Here is a 20,173-nt window from a genome sequence, read left to right as displayed (position 1 = left end):
CACACACAAACATACACACATACACACATAAGGATACCCACACACACACACACACACACACAAACACATACACACACACACACACACACACATACACACGCACACACAGACATACATAAACACACACATAAACACACACACACACAAACACGCACACATAAAAATACACATGATCACACACATATACAGACAGACAGACAGACCGACTACAACATTTCAAAGCGCTGCAAGTCTGATTCACTACTGTCAAAGTTGCTGTGATAGCCAATATCTTTGACGATAGGACGCAAGAATGCGTCTTGTCTTGTCAAATGTGCCACGTTTCCATTGGATGTTTCACGGCTGTGAGCGGGAAAGACAATCCAGGAACCTCATCCCTCAGATGATTGCATTCTTCTTCACCATAAATCCCATGTGATTCCAATTCCTGAAAGTGGAGATCATTCATGTTTCTTATATACTGTTATTTACAATATTTTGTATGGAATTATATTTATAAATATTTATGTGTACGGCTTCATCATGTGTTGTAAAAACAGATATTTATTTTGACTGCAGCATGAAAAATAATGATGTATGCATTGTATATTCGTGTCAACACTGTCCTCTTTGAAAAGTCCACTTAAAGTGCTGGAATATTTTTACCCGCGTCTACTCTGTAAATGTATATATATATAAAAAAAACTCTTAATAGCCTGATTAATTTCTTTAATTACCAAATTGTTAATAATTATTCTGTTTCAATCAAAGCATTTCACAATTCTACCTGCTGAATGTTGTTTCGTTTTTCCCCGACAAGTGTCGCTGTTGTCAACAGAATGGGAGTCCATCGCCCCAGCCCTCTGTGCTCACACTGCGTTGTCCACACGGAAATCCCGTACTATTAAGCAACTTGTATCGTAACAGCTCAGAGGAAGGTTCATATTAAACGTCATACTCCAACTGATCCCCGGAAACCGGTAATGGGTAGGCCTTCTACCCGCCTACCGGCCCAGGTTAGTGCGTAAAGTTTCGCCAAAGATTATTCTGCGGAAACTAATCTCACTAGTTTAGAGGAATCTGCAGACTGCACCGCTGGCTCTGAAATCCACATTGGCTGTTGGTACGTATATCGGTATGCGCGTATGTTTGGACGTCTTGTTTAGAAGGGATATATGACGTTGCAGATGTTTCATGGACATAACATCGATTTGATGGCTGTGTCTGCATGAATCCATGCTGCAGAATCCACGCAAGTCAAAACAACCAGTGTGCGAATTAAGGGGAAGCAGGGGGAGCTATAGCTCCCCTAGTGGTGATTTGAGCTCCCCTGGAAACATCGTTTGTGAAATTTTGGGGGAGCTCTAAAATATTGATAACATAGCCAAATAAATGCTATTTTGGGCATGGTTTTTCTCAAATGTGTAAAATAAGTTAAATCAAATTATATTTTGAGTTTATGATTCATGAAAAAACGTAGCCTAATGCTTGTCATTACCGCGCTAGAGTGAAAGACTGAAAACAACTAAACTAAACTAAACAAGCAAAACTGGTCAAACCCCCTGAGCAGAACGGTTATTCATTGTAGTATTAGTAGTAAGTAGTACTGTAATAGTATTGTTAGATCTAACGAAGTAAATGGACAACGAGCTAAAGCATGGTTTATCCCCAGGGATTACGTGTGAAAGTTAAAGCTCCTCCATGCAGAAACTAGTCGAAAGCGTGCTCCAACAGGCGCTATATACTACCATCCCATGATGTGTAGCCAATCTTAACATCACAATGTCCAATATACCCTAACAATATAAGAGGAAGAAGTGATATACGAGTCATAGTCATGATATTCCTGTTAAGTTCCTCCCTCTGCAAAACTCTAAGCAGGATGGGGAGGAAACGATACCGTGTGGTCGGCCTGCATCAGGTCCTGACAGCCCCCTCCCCCGCCCCGCCCCCATCGATTCATCTGTGTTATATTGACTCTCCTAAGTGGCCGTGCGCCTATCGGGTTTTATCATTCAGAGAGCGTCAGTGTTTGCCCTGAAGTGAGAACAAGCGGGAACCAACGAGCCAGAATATCCCCGCAACCGTGGCTGCTCGAAAAGATGCACAATGCGTGTGTGTGTGTGTGTGTGTGTGTGTGTGTGTGTGTGTGTGTGTGTGTGTGTGTGTGTGTGTGTGTGTGTGTGTGTGTGTGTGTGTGTCAGCCAATAAGTATAGCGAGGGGACACGAGTGTGCCAACAAAGAGCTCTCTGGCTCCCCTCCGTGACAATGGAGGCGCGTCCCGCGGGGCGGCGTGTCCCGGCGTGATCCCGGCCCGGGTAACCGCTCAGGTGCCGGCGGCTAAACGCCGCGCTAGCTGCGGTGGTAAAGTGGGACGCCCGTGAACAAGATCGCAGCTAGCGTTTCCTCGTAATGCCGTAATGATCAAATCATTATATTTACTTTTGATGCAGTTATGCGCAATCAAAAGGAAAAGACGCGCCAAGCGAATAGTTCCAATCCCTTTATTACACACAGTGTATGTAAGTGTAGTAGGAGTCAGGGGGTCACACACACCGAGAGGCCGTTACACACGCTGATAGAGGGGTACGCTGAGATCATCACAAAGTATCTCTTTACAGCCTCCTTTCTGTTCGGAAACCAGTCTATTTTCTGAATGACTTTGTCAGACTCTAGTCTCCACACAAACAACAACGGTATACTGAATTGTACTGTAGAACATGCTAGAACGATGTACAGTACTGGACTGTACTGTATAACAGTGTAAAGAACTGCTAGAACGTTGTAAAGAACTGTAGGCCTACTGTAGACCATGCTAGAATGGTGTACATAACTGTACTCTTGACTGATCTAGCAGTGTATAGAACTGTGTATAGAACTGCTATACACAGTTCTATACACACCATCGTTCTAGCATGTTCTTCAGTGTAGACCATGCTAGCATGGTCTACATGCAAGCAGCCCGGACACATGCTAGCATGGTCTACAGTGAAGAGCACTTTATAACAGTGTAAGGAACTGTAGGCCTACTGTAGACCACGCTAGTACACAGTACAGAACTGTTCTGTAGACCATGGTAGAACCCTACAGAACGGTTCTGTAGACCCCGCTAGAATGGTGGCCGCGTGCGCTCTGTGCACAAGGTAGTGATCCCGGCGGTGACAGAACGCATACCGGGCATGCCTCAGTCCTTATACAAGCAGCCCGGACACAGGCCCACTGCTCACTGCTCTGCCAGCGCTCACCAGCTACTGTAGGAGGCAGTGGAGCTGGGGGAGAGAGAGAGAGAGCGAGAGAGAGAGAGAGAGAGAGAGAGAGAGAGAGAGAGAGAGAGAGAGAGAGAGAGAGAGAGAGAGAGAGAGAGAGAGAGAGAGAGAGAGAGAGAGAGAGAGAGAGAGAGAGAGAGAGAGAGAGAGAGAGAGAGAGAGAGAGATTAGTCCCAGGAAGGGACCAGTGGCCACTCCCTGCCCTGCCAGCCAGCGCCCCAGTGGCCTCCCCAGGGTTGGGTTATCCTCTCACAGACGGTACTGGGAGTACTGGGAGTTTAACGCCGCTCAGGCCAACGAGAGGATTGTAAAGCTCCCTAAACGTGTTCAGAGACACGGGAGAGACTCGGAGAGCTGGATCATACGCCGATTCCATCCGGTAATCACTGTGTGTGTGTGTGTGTGCGTGCTTGTGTGTGCATGTGCCTTTGTGTGTGTGCCTGTGTGCCTGTGTGTGCGTTCATGTGTGTGTGTGTTGGACAGGCCTCTCGCCGCGCAGCGTGGGCGACTCTCCTCCTGAGGTTGACAGGTTGCTGTGCGTGTGTGTGTGTGTTTACATGTGGCGTGAATGATGCATGTGTGTGCGTGTGGGTGGGCCCCCGCGTACATACCTGTGTGTGCGTGTGGGTTGGACAAAACTTCTCCCCGCGTGGCGTGGGCGACTCCTCCTGAGGTTGACAGGTTGTTGTGTGTGTGGGCGCGTGTCCTTACGTGTGTGCCTGTCTGTGTTTACGTGTGTGTGTGTGTGTGTGTGTATGTGTGTGCGTGCGCCTGTGTGTGTGTCTGTGTGTGTGTGTGTCTGTGTGTGTGTGGTGACCAGGCCTCCCCCCCACGTGGCGTGGGCGACTCCTGAGGTTGACAGGTTGTTGTGCGTGTGTGTGTGCGTGCCTGTGTTTACGTGTGTGCGTGTGTTTACATGCATGTGTGTGTGTGTGTGTGTGTCGAACAGGCCTACCCCCCCCCCCCCCCCCCCCCCGTGCGGCGTGGGTCCCTCCTCCTGAGGCTTAGCGGTTGTTGTGCGTGTGTGTGTGTTCATGCCTGTGTTTATGTGTGTGTGTGTGCCTGTATTAACGTGTGTGTGTGTGTGTGTGTGTCGTACAGGCCTCCCCCCGCGCGACGCGGGCCCCTCCTCCTGAGGCTGTTGTCCACTCCGCCTCGCCGCCTCCTCGCTCGGCGGGGCCGCGGGCCAAGATGGCGTCCCCCGGCGCGTCCTTCGTCCAGATCCGCTTCGACGAGGTGGTGTTCCACGAGCACTGCGGCGGCGGCAGCTTCGGCAGCGTGTACCGCGCCTGCTGGGTCCCGCGGGACAAAGAGGTGGCCGTGAAAAAGCTGCTCAAGATCGAGAACGAGGTAGGAGTCATAATTGCCCGGAGCTTTTCATATACTTTTTAATTGTCGGTGTGGTAATGATTTTAATTGCGCCTCCATTTAGTGGGTTGTGTTGACTTCTGGAGCCACTCAGTCATTATCCACCCCCACTCGCTCTCTCTCGCGCTCTCTCTCTCTCTCTCTCTATCCTCCCCCACTCGCTCTCTCTCTCTCTCTCTCTCTATCCACCCCCACTCGCTCTCTCTCTCTCGCTCCCTCTCTCTCTATCCACCCCCACTTCATCTCTCTCTCTCTCTCTCTCTATCTACCCCCACTTTATCTCTCTCTCTCTCGCTCACTCACTCTCAATCCACCCCCTCTCTCTCTCTCTCTCTCCCTCTCTCTCTCTCTCTCACTCTCTCTCTCTGCCTATAGTGGGCCTTATATAAAAAAAGATTATTGCCAAATGAGAGATTGTAGCCCAATTACAGCTGGGAGGGCTTCTTGGATAACTTAGACGTGACAACTTCATTGTCTTACAGCACAAAAAGATTCATCTTTTAAAACCTCTCCAGGGAAATTCTGTTATATTTGTTGGTCTATGACAGCTTGTTCAGGAGATCAAATATCTTCATCAGAAAGAAAAGAAATATTATATATATATATATATATATATATATATATATCCAGAGATCCCCCGACCGTTTTTTCCCTCAGCAAATGTTTGAGTGGTTCTTTCATATTTCCCATTCATAGGAAAACACATTAATGTAATTAGTTCACATAAAACCAATTGTTTGGTTAATTATAGTGATTAGGTGTGAATAAGAATCCTTCTGTTTCTGTTGATTCTGAAAGCAGCCAGGCATACTTTTCTCTAAGCTACTACACACACACACACACACACACACACACACCCTAACGGGTGCTAACACATTACCCTATTATTTTGCATTCATCCATTCAAGATGGCTGCCAGGTATGTTCTTTGGCTGCTGAGTTTCCTTTTCATCCTGAAGGCGTTTCATGCATGTCTCACCTTCCGGTGTGTGTGTGTGTGTGTATGCGTGTGTGTGTGTGTGTGTGTGTGTGTGTGTGTGTGTGTGTGATTGTGTGTGTGTGTGTGTGTGTGTGTGTGTGTGTGATTGTGTGTGTGTGTGTGTGTGTGTGTGTGTGTGTGTGCATCCATGTGTGTGTGTGTGTGCGCGCGCGTGCATGTATCTGTGCGTGCGTGTGTGTGTGTGTGTGCTTGTGCGTATTCTTGTTTCTGTGCGTGTGTGTGTGTGTGCTTGTGTGTATTCTTGTTTCTGTGCATTCACATGCACGTGTGTATGTCTGTGCGTGTTCATGGGTGTGTGTGTGTGTGTGTGTGTGCGTGCGCCCACATGTGCATGTGTGTGTGTTCACAGGCAGAAATTCTCAGCGTTCTGAGCCACCGGAACATCATCCAGTTCTACGGAGCCATCGTGGAGGCTCCCAACTTCGGCATCGTCACCGGTGAGTTCTTAAAGAATGAAGTCAGCGAAGTACTGAAGACACAGTATTTATCTCTGCACGGCCCATGAGGCCAGCGCTCAGCTATGTGCTGCTTCGTGAACCCCCCCCCCGTCCACGTGGGTTAGGCTTTAATGGAAAAGCCAGCACCGTCGACTGGTAGTGACAGTTTGTTTGGAGGATAAATGGTGGAGAGGTGACGAGGGTCATCCTGAGCCCGTGAGGTGCTGTGGACGAACACGCTCTGAAACACTGTTGTGATCTCCCCCTCTCTGTTGTCAGGCTAATTGACTATGAAGAGCAAAGCAAAAGGAAAAGGGCACGGCAAGGTAATCATTGGCTAAAGGCTATAGGGCTAAAATCTGGGGCTGAAGGCTAAATGCTATGGAGATAAATAATAAAGGGCTAAAGGCTACAGGGCGAGAGGCTAAAGAGCTGAAGGCTATAGAGATAAATGCTATAAGGCTAAATGCTTTAGAGTTAAATGCTATTGGGCTGAAGGTAGGTGGGCCTTAAAGTGCAATTATAATGTGGACAAAAAGAAATTGCAAATATTTCCTCCTTTCCCCCTTTCAGAAATTGTGCCATGTTTGTGTGGTCCTCACTGGAAAAAGATTTAGGGTACTCTCTGTCTTCATAACCCAGCCCTGCACTGTGTAGTGTTCATCTATTCTAAATCCTCCTCACACTACAACACATCACATACCAGGAAGTACTGTATATCTCCAATGATCTCCACTCTTTTCCAGCCATTGTTTTGCTGGAGCGCTGCGGTATGTCACTGATCAACATATTTGATCTAAATACCCTCCTGTGGTTGCCACCGAAAAAAGTTGCACTCTTCCTTATGGCAATCGGGGGGAAACCGTCCTGCCTCGAGTTTGTGTCTCTCTGTCACCAGCAGAGCTCACACCCTACGCACACATCATTTATCACCAGCATTGACCGGGACAATGGAACAAACTCCCTGCCGCAGGGTTTTGACGTCCCAGAGTGCTTTTCCATCTGGTTCTAGAATCCCTCCCAGACAATACTGAGCCCAGCAGGGTTCTGCTGTGGGCTAGCTGGGCTGTTGTTGAGGACTGGGGCGGTGTTACTATGGCACCGGAGTCCCCATCCATCATATCACGTGCCATTAGCACAAGATAAACAAGGAATATCTGCTTACAGATTACATTTCCACATTACTCAGCAGTACCCGCAGCGAGGAATATTATTTCTATGGTTGTTTGTGATGATGATGAAAATTTGATATTTTTATATATATATATATATATATATATTTTATGTCTATATTATAGCTTTCTTTTTTTATCCCTTACGTTTTTAATTTGGTTTTAATATGACTGCTCTTTGTAATAATTCCCAGCTCTTTCAGACTCCTTATACAGTAGTATACTCTGTATACGACCACACTATGTTTATAACACTGCTTGTGTCTGGTGCTGATCTCCGGGCATACTGCGGGCTCCTTCCCAGCCTGTGAATGAGCGTTATGCGGGTGAGGGCCACAGGGAAGTCTACTGAAGAAGCCCTGGAAATATCCACTGTATTATCTGTGGAATCGTGATTTAGGGTGGAAAGGTCAAAGTACAGACAGGTTTGGTGCTGATTTACGAGCAGGTGTTTGCTTTTTCGTAACAATATTAAAATTACAATAATAAAACAGAGGAAATTAAGGATCACCTTAGCCATGAGAAAATAAATATTTATATTGCGTGAAATGATATTGAAACAGATAAATGTGAACAACATTGTTTACAACATGATGAGGGTCATAGCCTTTCCTATTCTAGTCGTGTGTTATATATATATAATATAATATCATTATATGGCTATAACATAACTTTGGTATTTGAATTGCCAATCAAGTCGTTATTGAATTTATTAATGCCCCACACACATGAAGCGCCTGCATGTTGTCAGGCTGATACGAGACACTAGAGAGCAGTGTGTCTCTGCCTGCGTCTCTTGAAAACAAAAACAGATTTATCCCCTAATCAGTGGTTGTCATTCAGGACATGATTTCATGTGAGGATTTGATTGAGATTTGCGTCTACATGGTTATCAAGTTCCATAAGCGCCCAGAAGCCTTCTTACGCTGCCAAATAGTGGGGCAGTTGAAATGCCATTTGTAGAAATGTTTTTGAAAAAAATAGGAAAATATGGTTTAGAAGCTGCAGAATTTGAAAGACGCTGATAGTTTTTAACATTCTTCTCTCGTGGGGTGTGTGTGTGTGTGTGTGTGTGTGTGTGTGTGTGTGTGTGTGTGTGTCTGTGTGTGTGTGTGTGTGTGTGTGTGTGTGTGTGTGTGTGTGTGTGAGAGAGAGAGAGAGTGTGCATGTCAGTGTGTGTGCTTGAGTGCATGTCAGCTTGTGTGTGTGTGTGTGTGCGTGTGTGTCTGTGTGTATATGTGTATGCGAGCATTACAGCGCACGCGCACGTGTATGTGTGTGTATGTGTTGGCGAGCATGTCAGCTTGTGTGTGTGTGTGTGTGTGTGTGTGTGTGTGTGTGTGTGAGAGTGCGCATGTCAGTGTGTGTGCTTGAGTGCATGTCAGCTTGTGTGTGTGTGTGCATGTCAGCTTGTGTGTGTGTGTGTGCATGTCAGCTCTTGTGTGTGCGTGCATGTCAGCTTGTGTGTGTGTGTGTGTGCGTGTGTGTCTGTGTGTATATGTATATGCGAGCATTACAGCGCACGCGCGCGTGTGTGTGTGTGTGTGTATGTGTTGGCGAGCATGTCAGCTTGTGTGTGTGTGTCTGTGTGTGTGTGTGCGTGTGTCTGCGTGTGTGTGTGGGTTGAGGTGGGGGAGGGGTGCTAAACTGAGCCAACATCTCCTCAAAGCTTTGGACAAACGAGCTCATCTGTGGTGACAGGGCGTTGACGGGAGCAATTTGTAAACAACACACTGTCAGCCGCCTCGCGTCGCTTCTGTCGGCGATTCGCCCGGCGGCCGTTATTAGATAATGCCGGCGGAACTCGCGCTCCTGTATTGCGGGCACTCAAAGAGTACATCGCTGACACCCAAAATGATAGCCGTGTAATTATATGGCCATCTACAATTTGTTTTCCCAATTCTATTAAAGCTTTTCTTTTTGTTGTTGTTGTTGTTGTTGTTGTCGTGTCGTGGAGCCTGCCGTTGCCGTGACGCCGGAGGACTTATTAATCAGATTGTGGTTATGCTGTTGCAGAGTACGCCAGCGGGGGGTCCCTGTACGACTTCCTGTCCAGCGAGGCCAGCTGGGCAATGGACATGCAGCACGTGATGACCTGGGCCAGCGACATCGCCAAAGGTACGGTGATCACATGGTTCATCGCCTCACCATTGATGTAATGGTTCCTGCAGGGATTGAATGTGTTTTATCTGAGGCTGCAACTTGTTTTTGTCTGTGCGTGTCCAGGATGTTTTGGGTGCATTTTATGATTTTTGCCCAAACCACATTTCCACAAAAGCATAATAAAGATCTCATCAGTTTTATTCCACAGTAGGCTGGAGGCAAAGTGTCGTTGCCTTAGATGTGTCTGTTATTTACTGTGCATTAAGGCCTGCTATGCTGCTCTCCCCCGATTCCCGCCACCCTCTGCTTGTTTTCGCATTGACCACAGGGAGACCGTTCGTACTCGTTCCTAACTAAGGGGAATACATTCCGACTTAAGTTGTAGGCGAGATGTCTCTCAGAACCTTGTTGTTATCGTCATTACCGTGTTGTCTGTACGAGGACTCGCTGGGACGCGGGCCCCTCATTAGGCGGTCTCTCCGTGGAGATGAAGGGGCAGAGAGCCCCTCACACACACAGGATGACACAGCTGCAGGGTGGACCGTCTGTAGTCCAACTGATCACTCTCACTTTCCCTCGTTAGGAATGCACTACTTACACGCCGAGGCGCCCGTCAAGGTCATCCACCGAGACCTCAAGTCCCGCAACGGTGAGCGCTTACAAACACTTTTATTATGCATGGTGACAGATGTGTGTGTTTGGGAGTGTTTGTCTGCTCAAAATAACTAGGAGATACCCACGCACACACACTGGCATATCCCACTTAACTCCACCTACCAGCCAATTCAATGAATATTTTGCATTGTTTGTGTTGTTTGTTTTAACTATATTCACCCGTTTTAAATTGTTTGATTGTCTTAACTGTAAGGCGACTTTGAGAGTTTTGAAAGGCGCCCTGAAATAGGCGTAAAATTGATTATGATTATTATTATTATATATCTATATCGATATCTATCTTTTTCTAAAGCTATCTCTATCCATCTCTATCTGTCTAGCTATAGATATAGCTCTAGCTCTATTTCTGGATTTTTTTCTAAATTAGGTTTATATTTGAGAAGGTGGTATGAAGTGATATTTGTCTTGTACTGATGGTGAAATGTGACCATTTTTTGCAGTTGTTATTGGAGCAGATCAAGTTCTCAAGGTATGTTGAAGTCCCTCTCACATTGATGAATCTAGAAGATAGTCCCTCTACTGCCACATGAAGTAGTACTACATCAAACAAATCAATAGACATCACTACCTATTTTAGAATGAAATATGGAATGCACAAAAAATTAAAGACACTATACATTAACTGACAGCGGTTATAAAGAGACTCAAGAATACCTTATTCAGAGTTCACCTGGACTCTGCATAGCCTCCCCTCCCCCTCCCCTCTCCCATCCCCCCCCTTCTCCTCCCTTACTCTTCTAAACCACCCCTCTTATGCACTTATTGTATGTTGTACGTCCTGGCACTTAAAAAAAGTACTTAGCATTGTGTAGCGTCTTATCCTAGCTATGTTTGTTATATACGGGGCATGGGTTAACTATGAACATCCTTACTGAACCGACAGTGATATATTGTTGTTTCTCTTCCTTCTGACAAATGTGATTATTGTAAGTCGCTTTGGATAAAAGCGTCTGCCAAAAGCCCTAAATGTAAATGTATATCTAAAAGAACCACTAATAAATCAATATTGTTGAAGGAGACATTTTTCTCTCTGTTCATAATGTAAGTTGTAAATGGAAAGCAGGTTGGTTAAATGCCCCTCCATTTGACCGTATTACTCACACTTACACTTGGTAACAATCATGGGGTAATGGCTTTCCACTAAGATGTTCTTCTAAAACACTATCACTTAACTTCATCCTCCTCCCCCCTCCCCTACTCCTCCTTCTCTCCCCTACTCCTCCTCCTCTCCCCCTCCCCTACTCCTCCTTTACCCATCCTCCCCTCTGTCTCCTTCCCCCTCCCCCTACTCCTCCTCTCCCCCTCCCCCTAACTCCACCTCCTCCCTCCCCCTACTCCACCTCCACCTCCCTCCCCCTACTACCCCTCGACTAATCCTCCGTTCCACCAACTCCCCTCTCCCTCCTTCTCCTCCCCCCCTACTTCTCCCTGTTCCCTCCCCCTGCTCATCCTCTCCGCCTCCTCCTCCTGCCCCCCTACTCCTCCCCCTCCACTCCCCCTACTAATCCTCCCTCCCCCTACTCCTCCTCTTCCTCCCTTCTCCTCCTCCTCCACCCCTCTCACCCCTCCTCCAACTCCTCCACCTCCTGCTCCTCCCTCTCCTCCTCCCCCTCCCCCTCCTCCAGATCTGTGACTTCGGGGCCTCCAGGTTCCTGTCCCACACCACCCACGTGTCGTTGGTGGGCACCTTCCCCTGGATGGCCCCAGAGGTCATCCAGAGCCTGCCCGTGTCCGAGACATGTGACACCTACTCCTACGGCGTGGTGAGTGACTGAAAACGCACGCGTCTCATTAGGGGACTTGACAAGGGACGATTCAAAGCCCTTTGGGTCGTCTTGAAAGAGACAGAAAATGTATCTAAAGAGTCCTGCTCCTGGTACTTTGGTCGGTAGGCTGGTGGAGGAGGAGTAAAATGGCTTTCTTTTTACTCTTGTCAAACTGTATGGTTAAGAAAGTGAAGTGTCAATCAGGCACTTCCTCCCGTACTGGAAAGGACAGACTTTCAAAAATGACATTTCCATTCAGGCTTTTGGCTTTTTTTTTTTTATAACGTAAAGTGGAGTAAAGCTGTGGTTTTGACCTTTGCAGAAGCAATGCTCCTCAGGAACTTTGTGTCCTTCTTGTTCTGCCATTCCAAAGTGTTTAAGAATTGGGCTTAAGTTTGTCTTGGATTCACTTAATGAACTAATTTTAGTAGCGATGATGTGAACTGAATCTGGAGAGGTGTTTAATCACCTGACATATACTGTCTTTAATCTCATGATTATGAGAGGAACCCAAGTTAGAATATATTGTACCCCAATATGTATCACATGTTTTATGTTATGTTTTTCAATCACATTTTGTGTGTGTGTGCGATTATGCATATGCGTGTGTTTTGCGGCTGTGTGAATCAGCACTAAAGTCGATACAGCCGAGGATGAATAATATAAACACACATTCACACTAGGCATTAATACTTATTTACGTCAGTGCTCAGGATGTGTTTGCTTGTGTCAACACACAAGCTGCGTAATCTGTTTGTGTATCTCGTGGCAGCGATGTGTCTGTTAACGCATGCCACTGAGCTACTCTCCACCTGTGCACGTGGTTTCAGGTGTGTGTGTGTGTCTGTTAACGCTTGCCACTGAGCTACCCTCCACCTGTGCGCGTGGTTTCAGGTGTGTGTGTGTGTGTGTGTTAACGCAGGCCACTGAGCTGCCCTCCACCTGTGCGCGTGGTTTCAGGTGCTGTGGGAGATGCTGACCAGAGAGATACCCTTCAAAGGCCTAGAAGGTCTACAGGTGGCCTGGCTGGTGGTGGAGAAGAACGAGGTATTGGTCCAGACTCCCAGCATCAGCATCACAGCTCTCTCTATGCTTCCTCATCTTCATCACTGTAATGGCATCCATGATGTGGGAAATTATAATCATGTACTTAATATCTGTATTATTAATGTTATGATATGGTTGGGCATCCAGCGCATTTTTTGTTATTTAGTCTGCACTTTTATCTAAAGCGACCTGCTCCGGGGCAGATTCATGAAGGAGCAGGTAGGGCTGAGGGCTGTGGTGGTCCAGGATGGACCACATGTCTACAGGTAGAATGATGACACCTTGGGGATCGAACCCAGGACCTTTCGGCTGGCACCTGTTGGACTACCTGCCCCCCATACACCTGATAAATTGAAATGACTGATACTGTATCGCAAAAACATGATTATGTTCAGTAATATACTACCCATATATATATATATATACAATTCTTTTTTTGTGTGTATGGGTGACATGTCATGAGAATGTCATCGCCCAGTGTGCTGTGTGCGTCTGACAATAAAACACATGACCTTGAAACAAATAATAATTCATAATTACAACAAATTGCATTAACACCGCCAGATACCTAAATTAATCATAATATCGGTTCAGAATCCTGTGAATTCCACTATAACGTCAAAATACGAAGCAAAGTCTGCTTCAAACCCCAAACTTGTGTCCGTGCGTCCGTCTTTTCCAGAGGCTGACCATCCCCACCAGCTGCCCAGCTAGCTTTGCGGAGCTCATGAGGACGTGCTGGATAACGGAGGCCCGGGTGAGTAACCGCCCACGCTTGTACGATCCATCCTCCTCTCTCCTCCTCCCCCTCGCTCCTCCTCTTCTGCCTCCCCCTCTTCTTCCTCCTTCACCTTCTCCTCCACCTCCCATCTCCCCCTCCTTCTTCTCCTCCTCCTCCTCCTCCTCTACTCTCCTCCTCTTCCGGTACCGAGCGGGCTAACATGCTAACGTGCGGTGCGTGTTGTGGTCCGTGCAGGAGCGGCCCGGGTTCAAGCAGATCCTGACCAAGCTGGAGGCCATGTGCCACGACAGTCAGCTGCCCCAGCAGTGCAACTCCTTCCTCAACAACAAGGCTGAATGGAGGTACAGTAGCATCTATTAGCTGCCAGCCTCCCTTCCTTCCTTTCTCTGGGCGACGGAGAGAGAGAGAGAGAGAGAGAGAGAGAGAGAGAGAGAGAGAGAGAGAGAGAGAGAGAGAGAGAGAGAGAGAGAGAGAGAGAGAGAGAGAGAGAGAGAGAGAGAGAGAGAGAGAGAGAGAGAGAGAGAGAGAGAGAGAGAGAGAGAGAGAGAGAGAAGGGGAGGGAAAGTTAGATCAACTTGCTCAAAGAAAAAAATAGGAAATGGCGCGGATGGCGTATAGAGAGTAAAAAACCCAGTTAAAAAAGCGTGTTAAGAGTGTGCATATAGATTGTTAATAATTATACTGATAGCGACATAAAGGCACGGAGAACTCCAAAAGAATCCTCCTCCATCTGGATATACTTCCTCGCCTTACCCCATACGGCCGCCTAAAATAATCACCATCTTCTTCATGTCAGAAGTGCTTAATTGGCCCGCGGCAGCAGCTGGAGGTCTGGCGCTGTACGGCGACGCCTGATACTCAGCTGCCACTTTATTCTTCCTCTCCTGCCTCTTTTTCCTCCTTCGCCTCTCACTCTTCCTCTCTCTCTCTCCCGCTCTCTACCCCGATCTCTCTCTCTACCCTGATCTCTCTCCCTCTCTCATACTCTCTCCCTCTCGCCCCCCCTCTCTCTCTCGCTCCCTCTCTCTCTTCCTCCCTCTCTACCCCGATCTCTCTCCCTCTCTCCCTTCCTCTCTCTCTTCTCTCTCACTCTCTCCCTTTCCCTCTCCCTCTCCCTCTGGGATGCCGTCGTGGTCTGTGGTATCTGTGGCGTCTGTGGTGTTTGAGTGTGTTCCCCTTCAGATCCCCAGACTGTGATGTCTGGTGGTGTTGTGGTGTTGTTGTGGCCAGGCCATCTGCAGGTACATCAGGTGGAGGAACTACAGAGGGTCATTGTTGTGAGGAGGGTTATGATGTGGGGGACACCTCATGTGAGTGACACCTTTTACAGGCCCCAACAGGCTTTCCCAAGGACAAGTAGATTGTTAGTCAGTTTAGTACTTTGTTAGTTTGTTAGTGAGCAGGAAAGTCGGCGAGGGAAATGGTGAGCCAATAGAGACCATCTTCTGAGGGTTTTAAGGACAAAGTCTTCTAGTTTGGTCAGTGCTTAATTGCAGTCCTAGCGATCATGTAATCAGTATGTAATCAGTATGAGTTATAGGTCCACTATCTGTGTCTAGGTCAATGTTGTTGTGCAGTCACTGGTAATGCAGTGGAATCGAGTGGCTGTTTAAAGTGATAGCTTATCAGGAACTCAAAAGCAATGGTTAATCTTGAACGTTCAACCCCACAGCCTCTTACTGCCACGTGAGCGATCGTTTACTTATTTTCAAGTTGCCTTTTTTACTCTGAATGCAATACCAGACAGGCAACTAGTAAAAAAAGATTAGGATCCTCATCATTTACATTTACATTTAGGCCATATATCAGACGCTTTTATCTAGAGCAATTTACAAGTACATTAGTCAGAAGAAAGAGAGACAATATATCGCAGTCAAGATGTTCATAGAACCAAGTGCAAAGCACTAACAACCGCTAGGTTAACCCATTCCCCATACAACAATGATAGCTAGGATAAGACACTACACAATGCTAAGTACACAATAAGTGTATACATTAAATGCCAGCGTAATCATTATCAGTCATAATAGTCCAGATGATAGACAGTCGTTTTTTTCCTGCTGGTCGCTGAGCGGGGAAGGGAAGCCGGTTACAAGAGGAGAAGGCGGGATGACTCGGTTGGGCTGGGCCTTCCTGCTTGCGTCACAGTGTTTATGTCCTTTAGAAGTGGGAGGAAGGACTGAGACGTCCCAGCAGTGGTTCCCAGTGTACTGTGCAGCCCCACCTGCTGGGCAGAAGTGTCCAGAACAAAATAACAAGCCGTCTTAACCGATCCAAACTTTCCAAACTATTCCTCCTTTATTCCTATGTTCACCGTTGTGATATTCATATTTCTTTATAGGCCTACCACATATTTTTTTAAATCCCAAAGCTGTGTTTAAACATATTTTCTAAGAATTTGTGCTAGATGATGTTGTCCAATCACTTGATTTAAAACAATGGTATACTTGTGTTTCAACACACATTTTTCCCTGCATAGAGGAAATATTTGAGAAATGCTGTCAACTTTTCAAGTGCCATTGTTGTATTTTTTTCATTTCACATTCATTAAATACTGAACGTTTGTGCTAGATCATGTTGTCAGATGACTTAATTTAAAACACTGGTATCCATTGTGTTCAACACACATTTTTCACTGCATAGAGGTGTAGAGAAGATTCCTCTATGCGGAGGAGAATATTTGAGAATACATGAAATACAATCTCAGTATTTTCATATATTTTTCAGAACCAAACAACGTGAAAAACCATAATTTACATTTTCATTGAGGGCATTGAGCAGACACTTTTATCCAAAGCGACTTACAATAATTACAATAAGTACATTTGTCTAAATAAAGAGAAACCACAATATATCACTGTCGGTACAGTAAGGATGTTCATAGAAACAAGTGCCAAGCACTAAAAATTGTGAGGTTGTGATGTAATGCTAACCCTGATGTTGATGGTACCAGTATGTAGCGTGATGGTGGTGATGTTATGCTAACCCTGATGTTGATGGTACCAGTATGTAGCGTGATGGTGGTGATGTTATGCTAACCCTGGGTATGATGGACAGGTGTGAGATAGAAGCCACGCTGGAGCGACTGAAGAAGCTGGAGCGAGACCTGAGCTCCAAGGAGCAGGCGCTGAAGGAGAGGGAGAAACACCTCAAGATGTGGGAACGAAAGCTCATCGAACAGTCCAACACACCAGTGAGTCCCCACTCACTCCCTGCTCTCTCACTCTCTCTCTATATATATCTCCCTATCTCTGATGTTCTCCCACTCTCTCGCTCTCTCACTCACTCACTCACTCTCTCTATAAATCTCTCTTGCTCTCGGTCGCTTTCTACCTTGCTGTCCCCTACATCCTATATAAGAAACCAGTCACACACACGCAGACACGCACACACACACACAGTCCAGTGTGCGTGGCCCCATCACCTACGGGGTTCACACCCTGGCTCCGCCCGGAGGAGGAATGTGGAGCACCTGATTCCAAACGGTGGTTGTTGTGCTCCCTCTCCTCCCCGCCACTACGGGGCTTGTGTTGATTGATCTGTTTTCTGGAACGCGGAGTCCAGGTCCGGGGTAATGGCGCTGTAGGTTGAGTAGATAGAATCACAAGGTTGTTGGTTGGCTGTGAAGTGCACGTCGAGCCAAAGGGAAACACGATGTAAAGCGGCACACACACACACACACACACCCATTATGGTTCACCGATGGGCACCTGTGCTGATAGCATGTGAACACAGCTGCTCTCCCTCTCTCTCGGAAAGAAAATAAGGTTGTGCAAAAACTGGATTCTCTTCCTTGAAAGGATGCACGCTGTAGTGGTTTGGATGAAGGGCAGTTTGCATGCGTTTGTGGTTTTAAGACACAGAGGTGGACACACAGTGGACCCTACCGCACTGCTCCACACAGCACTCGGATTGGATCACTTGCTTTTCTGTCCTAGAGCTGCAGAGATACACCTTAATGTTTCCTCCCCTGTCACATCTCTTGTTGTGGTTTCTCTTTTTCCTCCTTAAACTCTCTGTGCTTGTTCCTTGGTTCTCTTGTCTGTAAATAAGATCAAAACCTCTTCCCTTATGAAGATAAAACATGTATTTTCCTCTTTCTGCTTGTGGTGCGTTTGTGGTCTCAAACTAATTTCCCTTCTTTCTTTTTCTTTCTTTTCTATGTCTGTTCCTTTCTCTTCTTCTTATCATTTACCTCCCCCCATGTTCTCCCATCTGTCTCCCCCCTCCCTCTGTCTCTCCCTTGCCCCTGTCTCCCCTCCTCCTCTGCATCCCCCATGTTCCCTCCCCCCTCCCACTGTTTAACCTCTCTGTCCCCCCCTCCCTCTGTCTCCCCCCTGCCTCTCTGTCTCCCCCCTCTTTCTCCCCCCTGCCGCTGTCTCCCCCCCCCCATGTCTCCCTCTCTGTCTCCCCCCTGCCTCTGTCTCCCCTGCCTCCCCCCCTCCTTCTGTCTCCCCTCTGTCTCCCCCCTGTCTCTCTGTCTCCCATGTCCCCCCCTCTGTCTCCCCCTTCTTTCTCCCCCCTCCCTCTGTATCCCCCATGTCTCCCCCCCTCTGCCTCTCAGCTCCTCTTGCCTGTGTCGATCAGTTCCAAGTCATTCTATGAGTCAAAGACGGAGGAGAGCAACACCTCCCAGATGTCCTGCCACGTCTCCACCTCCACCTCCGGCGGCGTCGTCGGGAGGGAGGAAGAGGAGCCGGGGGCGGGGGTGGGGTTGGGAGCAGGAGGCAGGGCGAGCCTACGGTCCAGGATGAGGAGGGGTCTGCCGGACGTGTTCCCCCCACTGGCCCCGCAGCACCCCGGGGTGCAGCGGGTGACGGTGCAGGCCGGTGCCACTCGCTCCGACTCGTCCGCGTCCAGCCGTGTGGTCAGAGAGGGCCGCCAGGTTAAGATCAACGCCGTGGCGACGGCCCTGGGGCCCGGGCGCCTCGCCGGGTCGGGGCCCGGTGGCGAATAGGAGCGGCTCAGTGGAAGTGGGGCGAGGGGGGGTTGTTGGACCACAGCCGGTTCTGTGGCGTTTGAAAGGGATCTTGTGCTCCGCTAAACAAACGTAGCTCTTGACGCTAGGCTCTTAACGGTCACTTAGCGCCCATAGCGTCGGTGTCATTTAGCACCCATAGGTTTGGTGTCACTTAGCGCCCATAGCGTCTGTGTCACTTAGCGCCCATAGCGTCTATGTCACTTAGCGCCCATAGCTTTGGCGTCATTCAGCACCCTTAGCTTTGGATTCATTTAGCACCCCTAGCTTCGCCGTCACTTAGCGCCCATAGCACCTGCGTCACATAGCCCATAGCGTTGTGTGCACCACTCTACTTCCCGCTCGCTGAGCCTCTTGTTCGTCACGCTGCCCTAATGAGTCACCGCATGCGTAGCCAGCGGGCCGCGGACTAACCGGTCGCGGCGGCGGCGGGGGACGTCAGCGCGGCCGCCGGGCTACCTGCCCGCGGCGGCCCTATGGAAGTCGTTTACGCCTAATGTACTGGATGTATAGTGGCGTGCTGTGTGGAGAGAGCGCCGTGGGAGCCGGCGCCCGGGGAGCGGGGCGAAGCTTTTATGATGAAGTGACATTCTGCTGACATTAAGATTGGCCAATTTGTTCTGGATGTGGCGAAGCGAAGTCGCGGCGGCGGCGGCGGCGCCGGAGTCTCTATGAGTCGGACCAAAAGGCGCTCTCCGCTCTCTTTTTTCACCCTCCGCACGCAGGGTCAGAACCACCGGAGCCGCTCACTCAGCCGCTCAGATCTGAGGGCCGCGCTGGGAGTCACTCATAAACCATGGTTATAAGCACTAGGCCTATACCACGACGTGAACGAATACTAGCACTGCTATTGTTGTTGTTGCTGTTATTAGGTCTACCTGTTAATGCTAGTAATAATAATAATAATAATATTAATAATTATAATAATAATACGTATATTGTGTCGACGTATTGTTTCCTATGGAGAGATTTTTAGATTGTAACTTCACCGAGTGCAGAGGTACTCGTAGTATTGTAATGGTATTGATTCAGGAAGGGAGGGAGGAAGGACCCGGGCTTCGGCTCAGATCACGGTCCGATTGCCGTCTTCTGCTTGAACTCACCTGTGACGTCCTCCTCGCTGGTCACATCCTCAGCCTAGACCTCAGCCTGTTTGTACCCCCCACGCACGCCTCTCTGCCACTTCAAGAGCCTCCAAACGTCTCGCTCCCAAGACAACCGAGACGTGTTCTTGTTCAAAGTTTGTTTCCCCCCACCCCCCTAAATAAACTGCATTTATGCATCGTGGTTCTTTCTAGTGCTGTTGTCGCCTTTCTTCTTCTTCCTTTCCAATAACGCATCAGGGAACTCTCTGGCCACTCCAATCTGAGGCCAATAATCGGTCGTCCGAGAGGGGTGGTTCCTTTTGGTTTGGGTTTATCGTGTCTCGTATCTTCCTTCTCTGCCTCCCTTTAGGGTATTTTGTGTACACTTAGAATACCACATGGGGGCAGGATTGTGTGTGTGTGTTGAACTCAAATTCCGATCCTTCCCTTCAGATCAGACTTCAGGTTGTGTGTGTCTGTACCCGCCCCCGACTCTGACTCCTGTATGATTAGGAGTTTACTTAAAATACGTTTATTGAAATACGTTATCTATT

The 20,173-nt window shown here is 47.9% G+C and overlaps 1 protein-coding gene across 1 annotated transcript; it reads left to right on the top strand.

Annotated features, from left to right (window-relative positions):
- The first annotated feature begins 898 nt into the window (after positions 1–898).
- map3k20a (mitogen-activated protein kinase kinase kinase 20a) lies at positions 899–19,960 on the top strand. Its single transcript, XM_084478421.1, has 12 exons — positions 899–995; positions 4,348–4,596; positions 5,964–6,051; positions 9,240–9,341; positions 9,910–9,975; positions 10,442–10,470; positions 11,627–11,764; positions 12,728–12,814; positions 13,497–13,571; positions 13,791–13,897; positions 16,614–16,749; positions 18,121–19,960. The coding sequence occupies exons 1-12, from the start codon at positions 963–965 to the stop codon at positions 18,511–18,513; spliced, it is 1,503 nt and encodes a 500-aa protein (XP_084334547.1). The 5' UTR covers positions 899–962; the 3' UTR covers positions 18,514–19,960.
- The last annotated feature ends 213 nt before the right edge of the window (positions 19,961–20,173 follow it).

The sequence above is a fragment of the Micromesistius poutassou genome (assembly GCF_964030765.1).
Source record: "Micromesistius poutassou genome assembly, chromosome: 14".
Lineage (NCBI taxonomy): Eukaryota > Metazoa > Chordata > Actinopteri > Gadiformes > Gadidae > Micromesistius > Micromesistius poutassou.
Note: the sequence above shows the minus strand (reverse complement) of the source record. Positions and strands in the feature narration are given on the sequence as shown.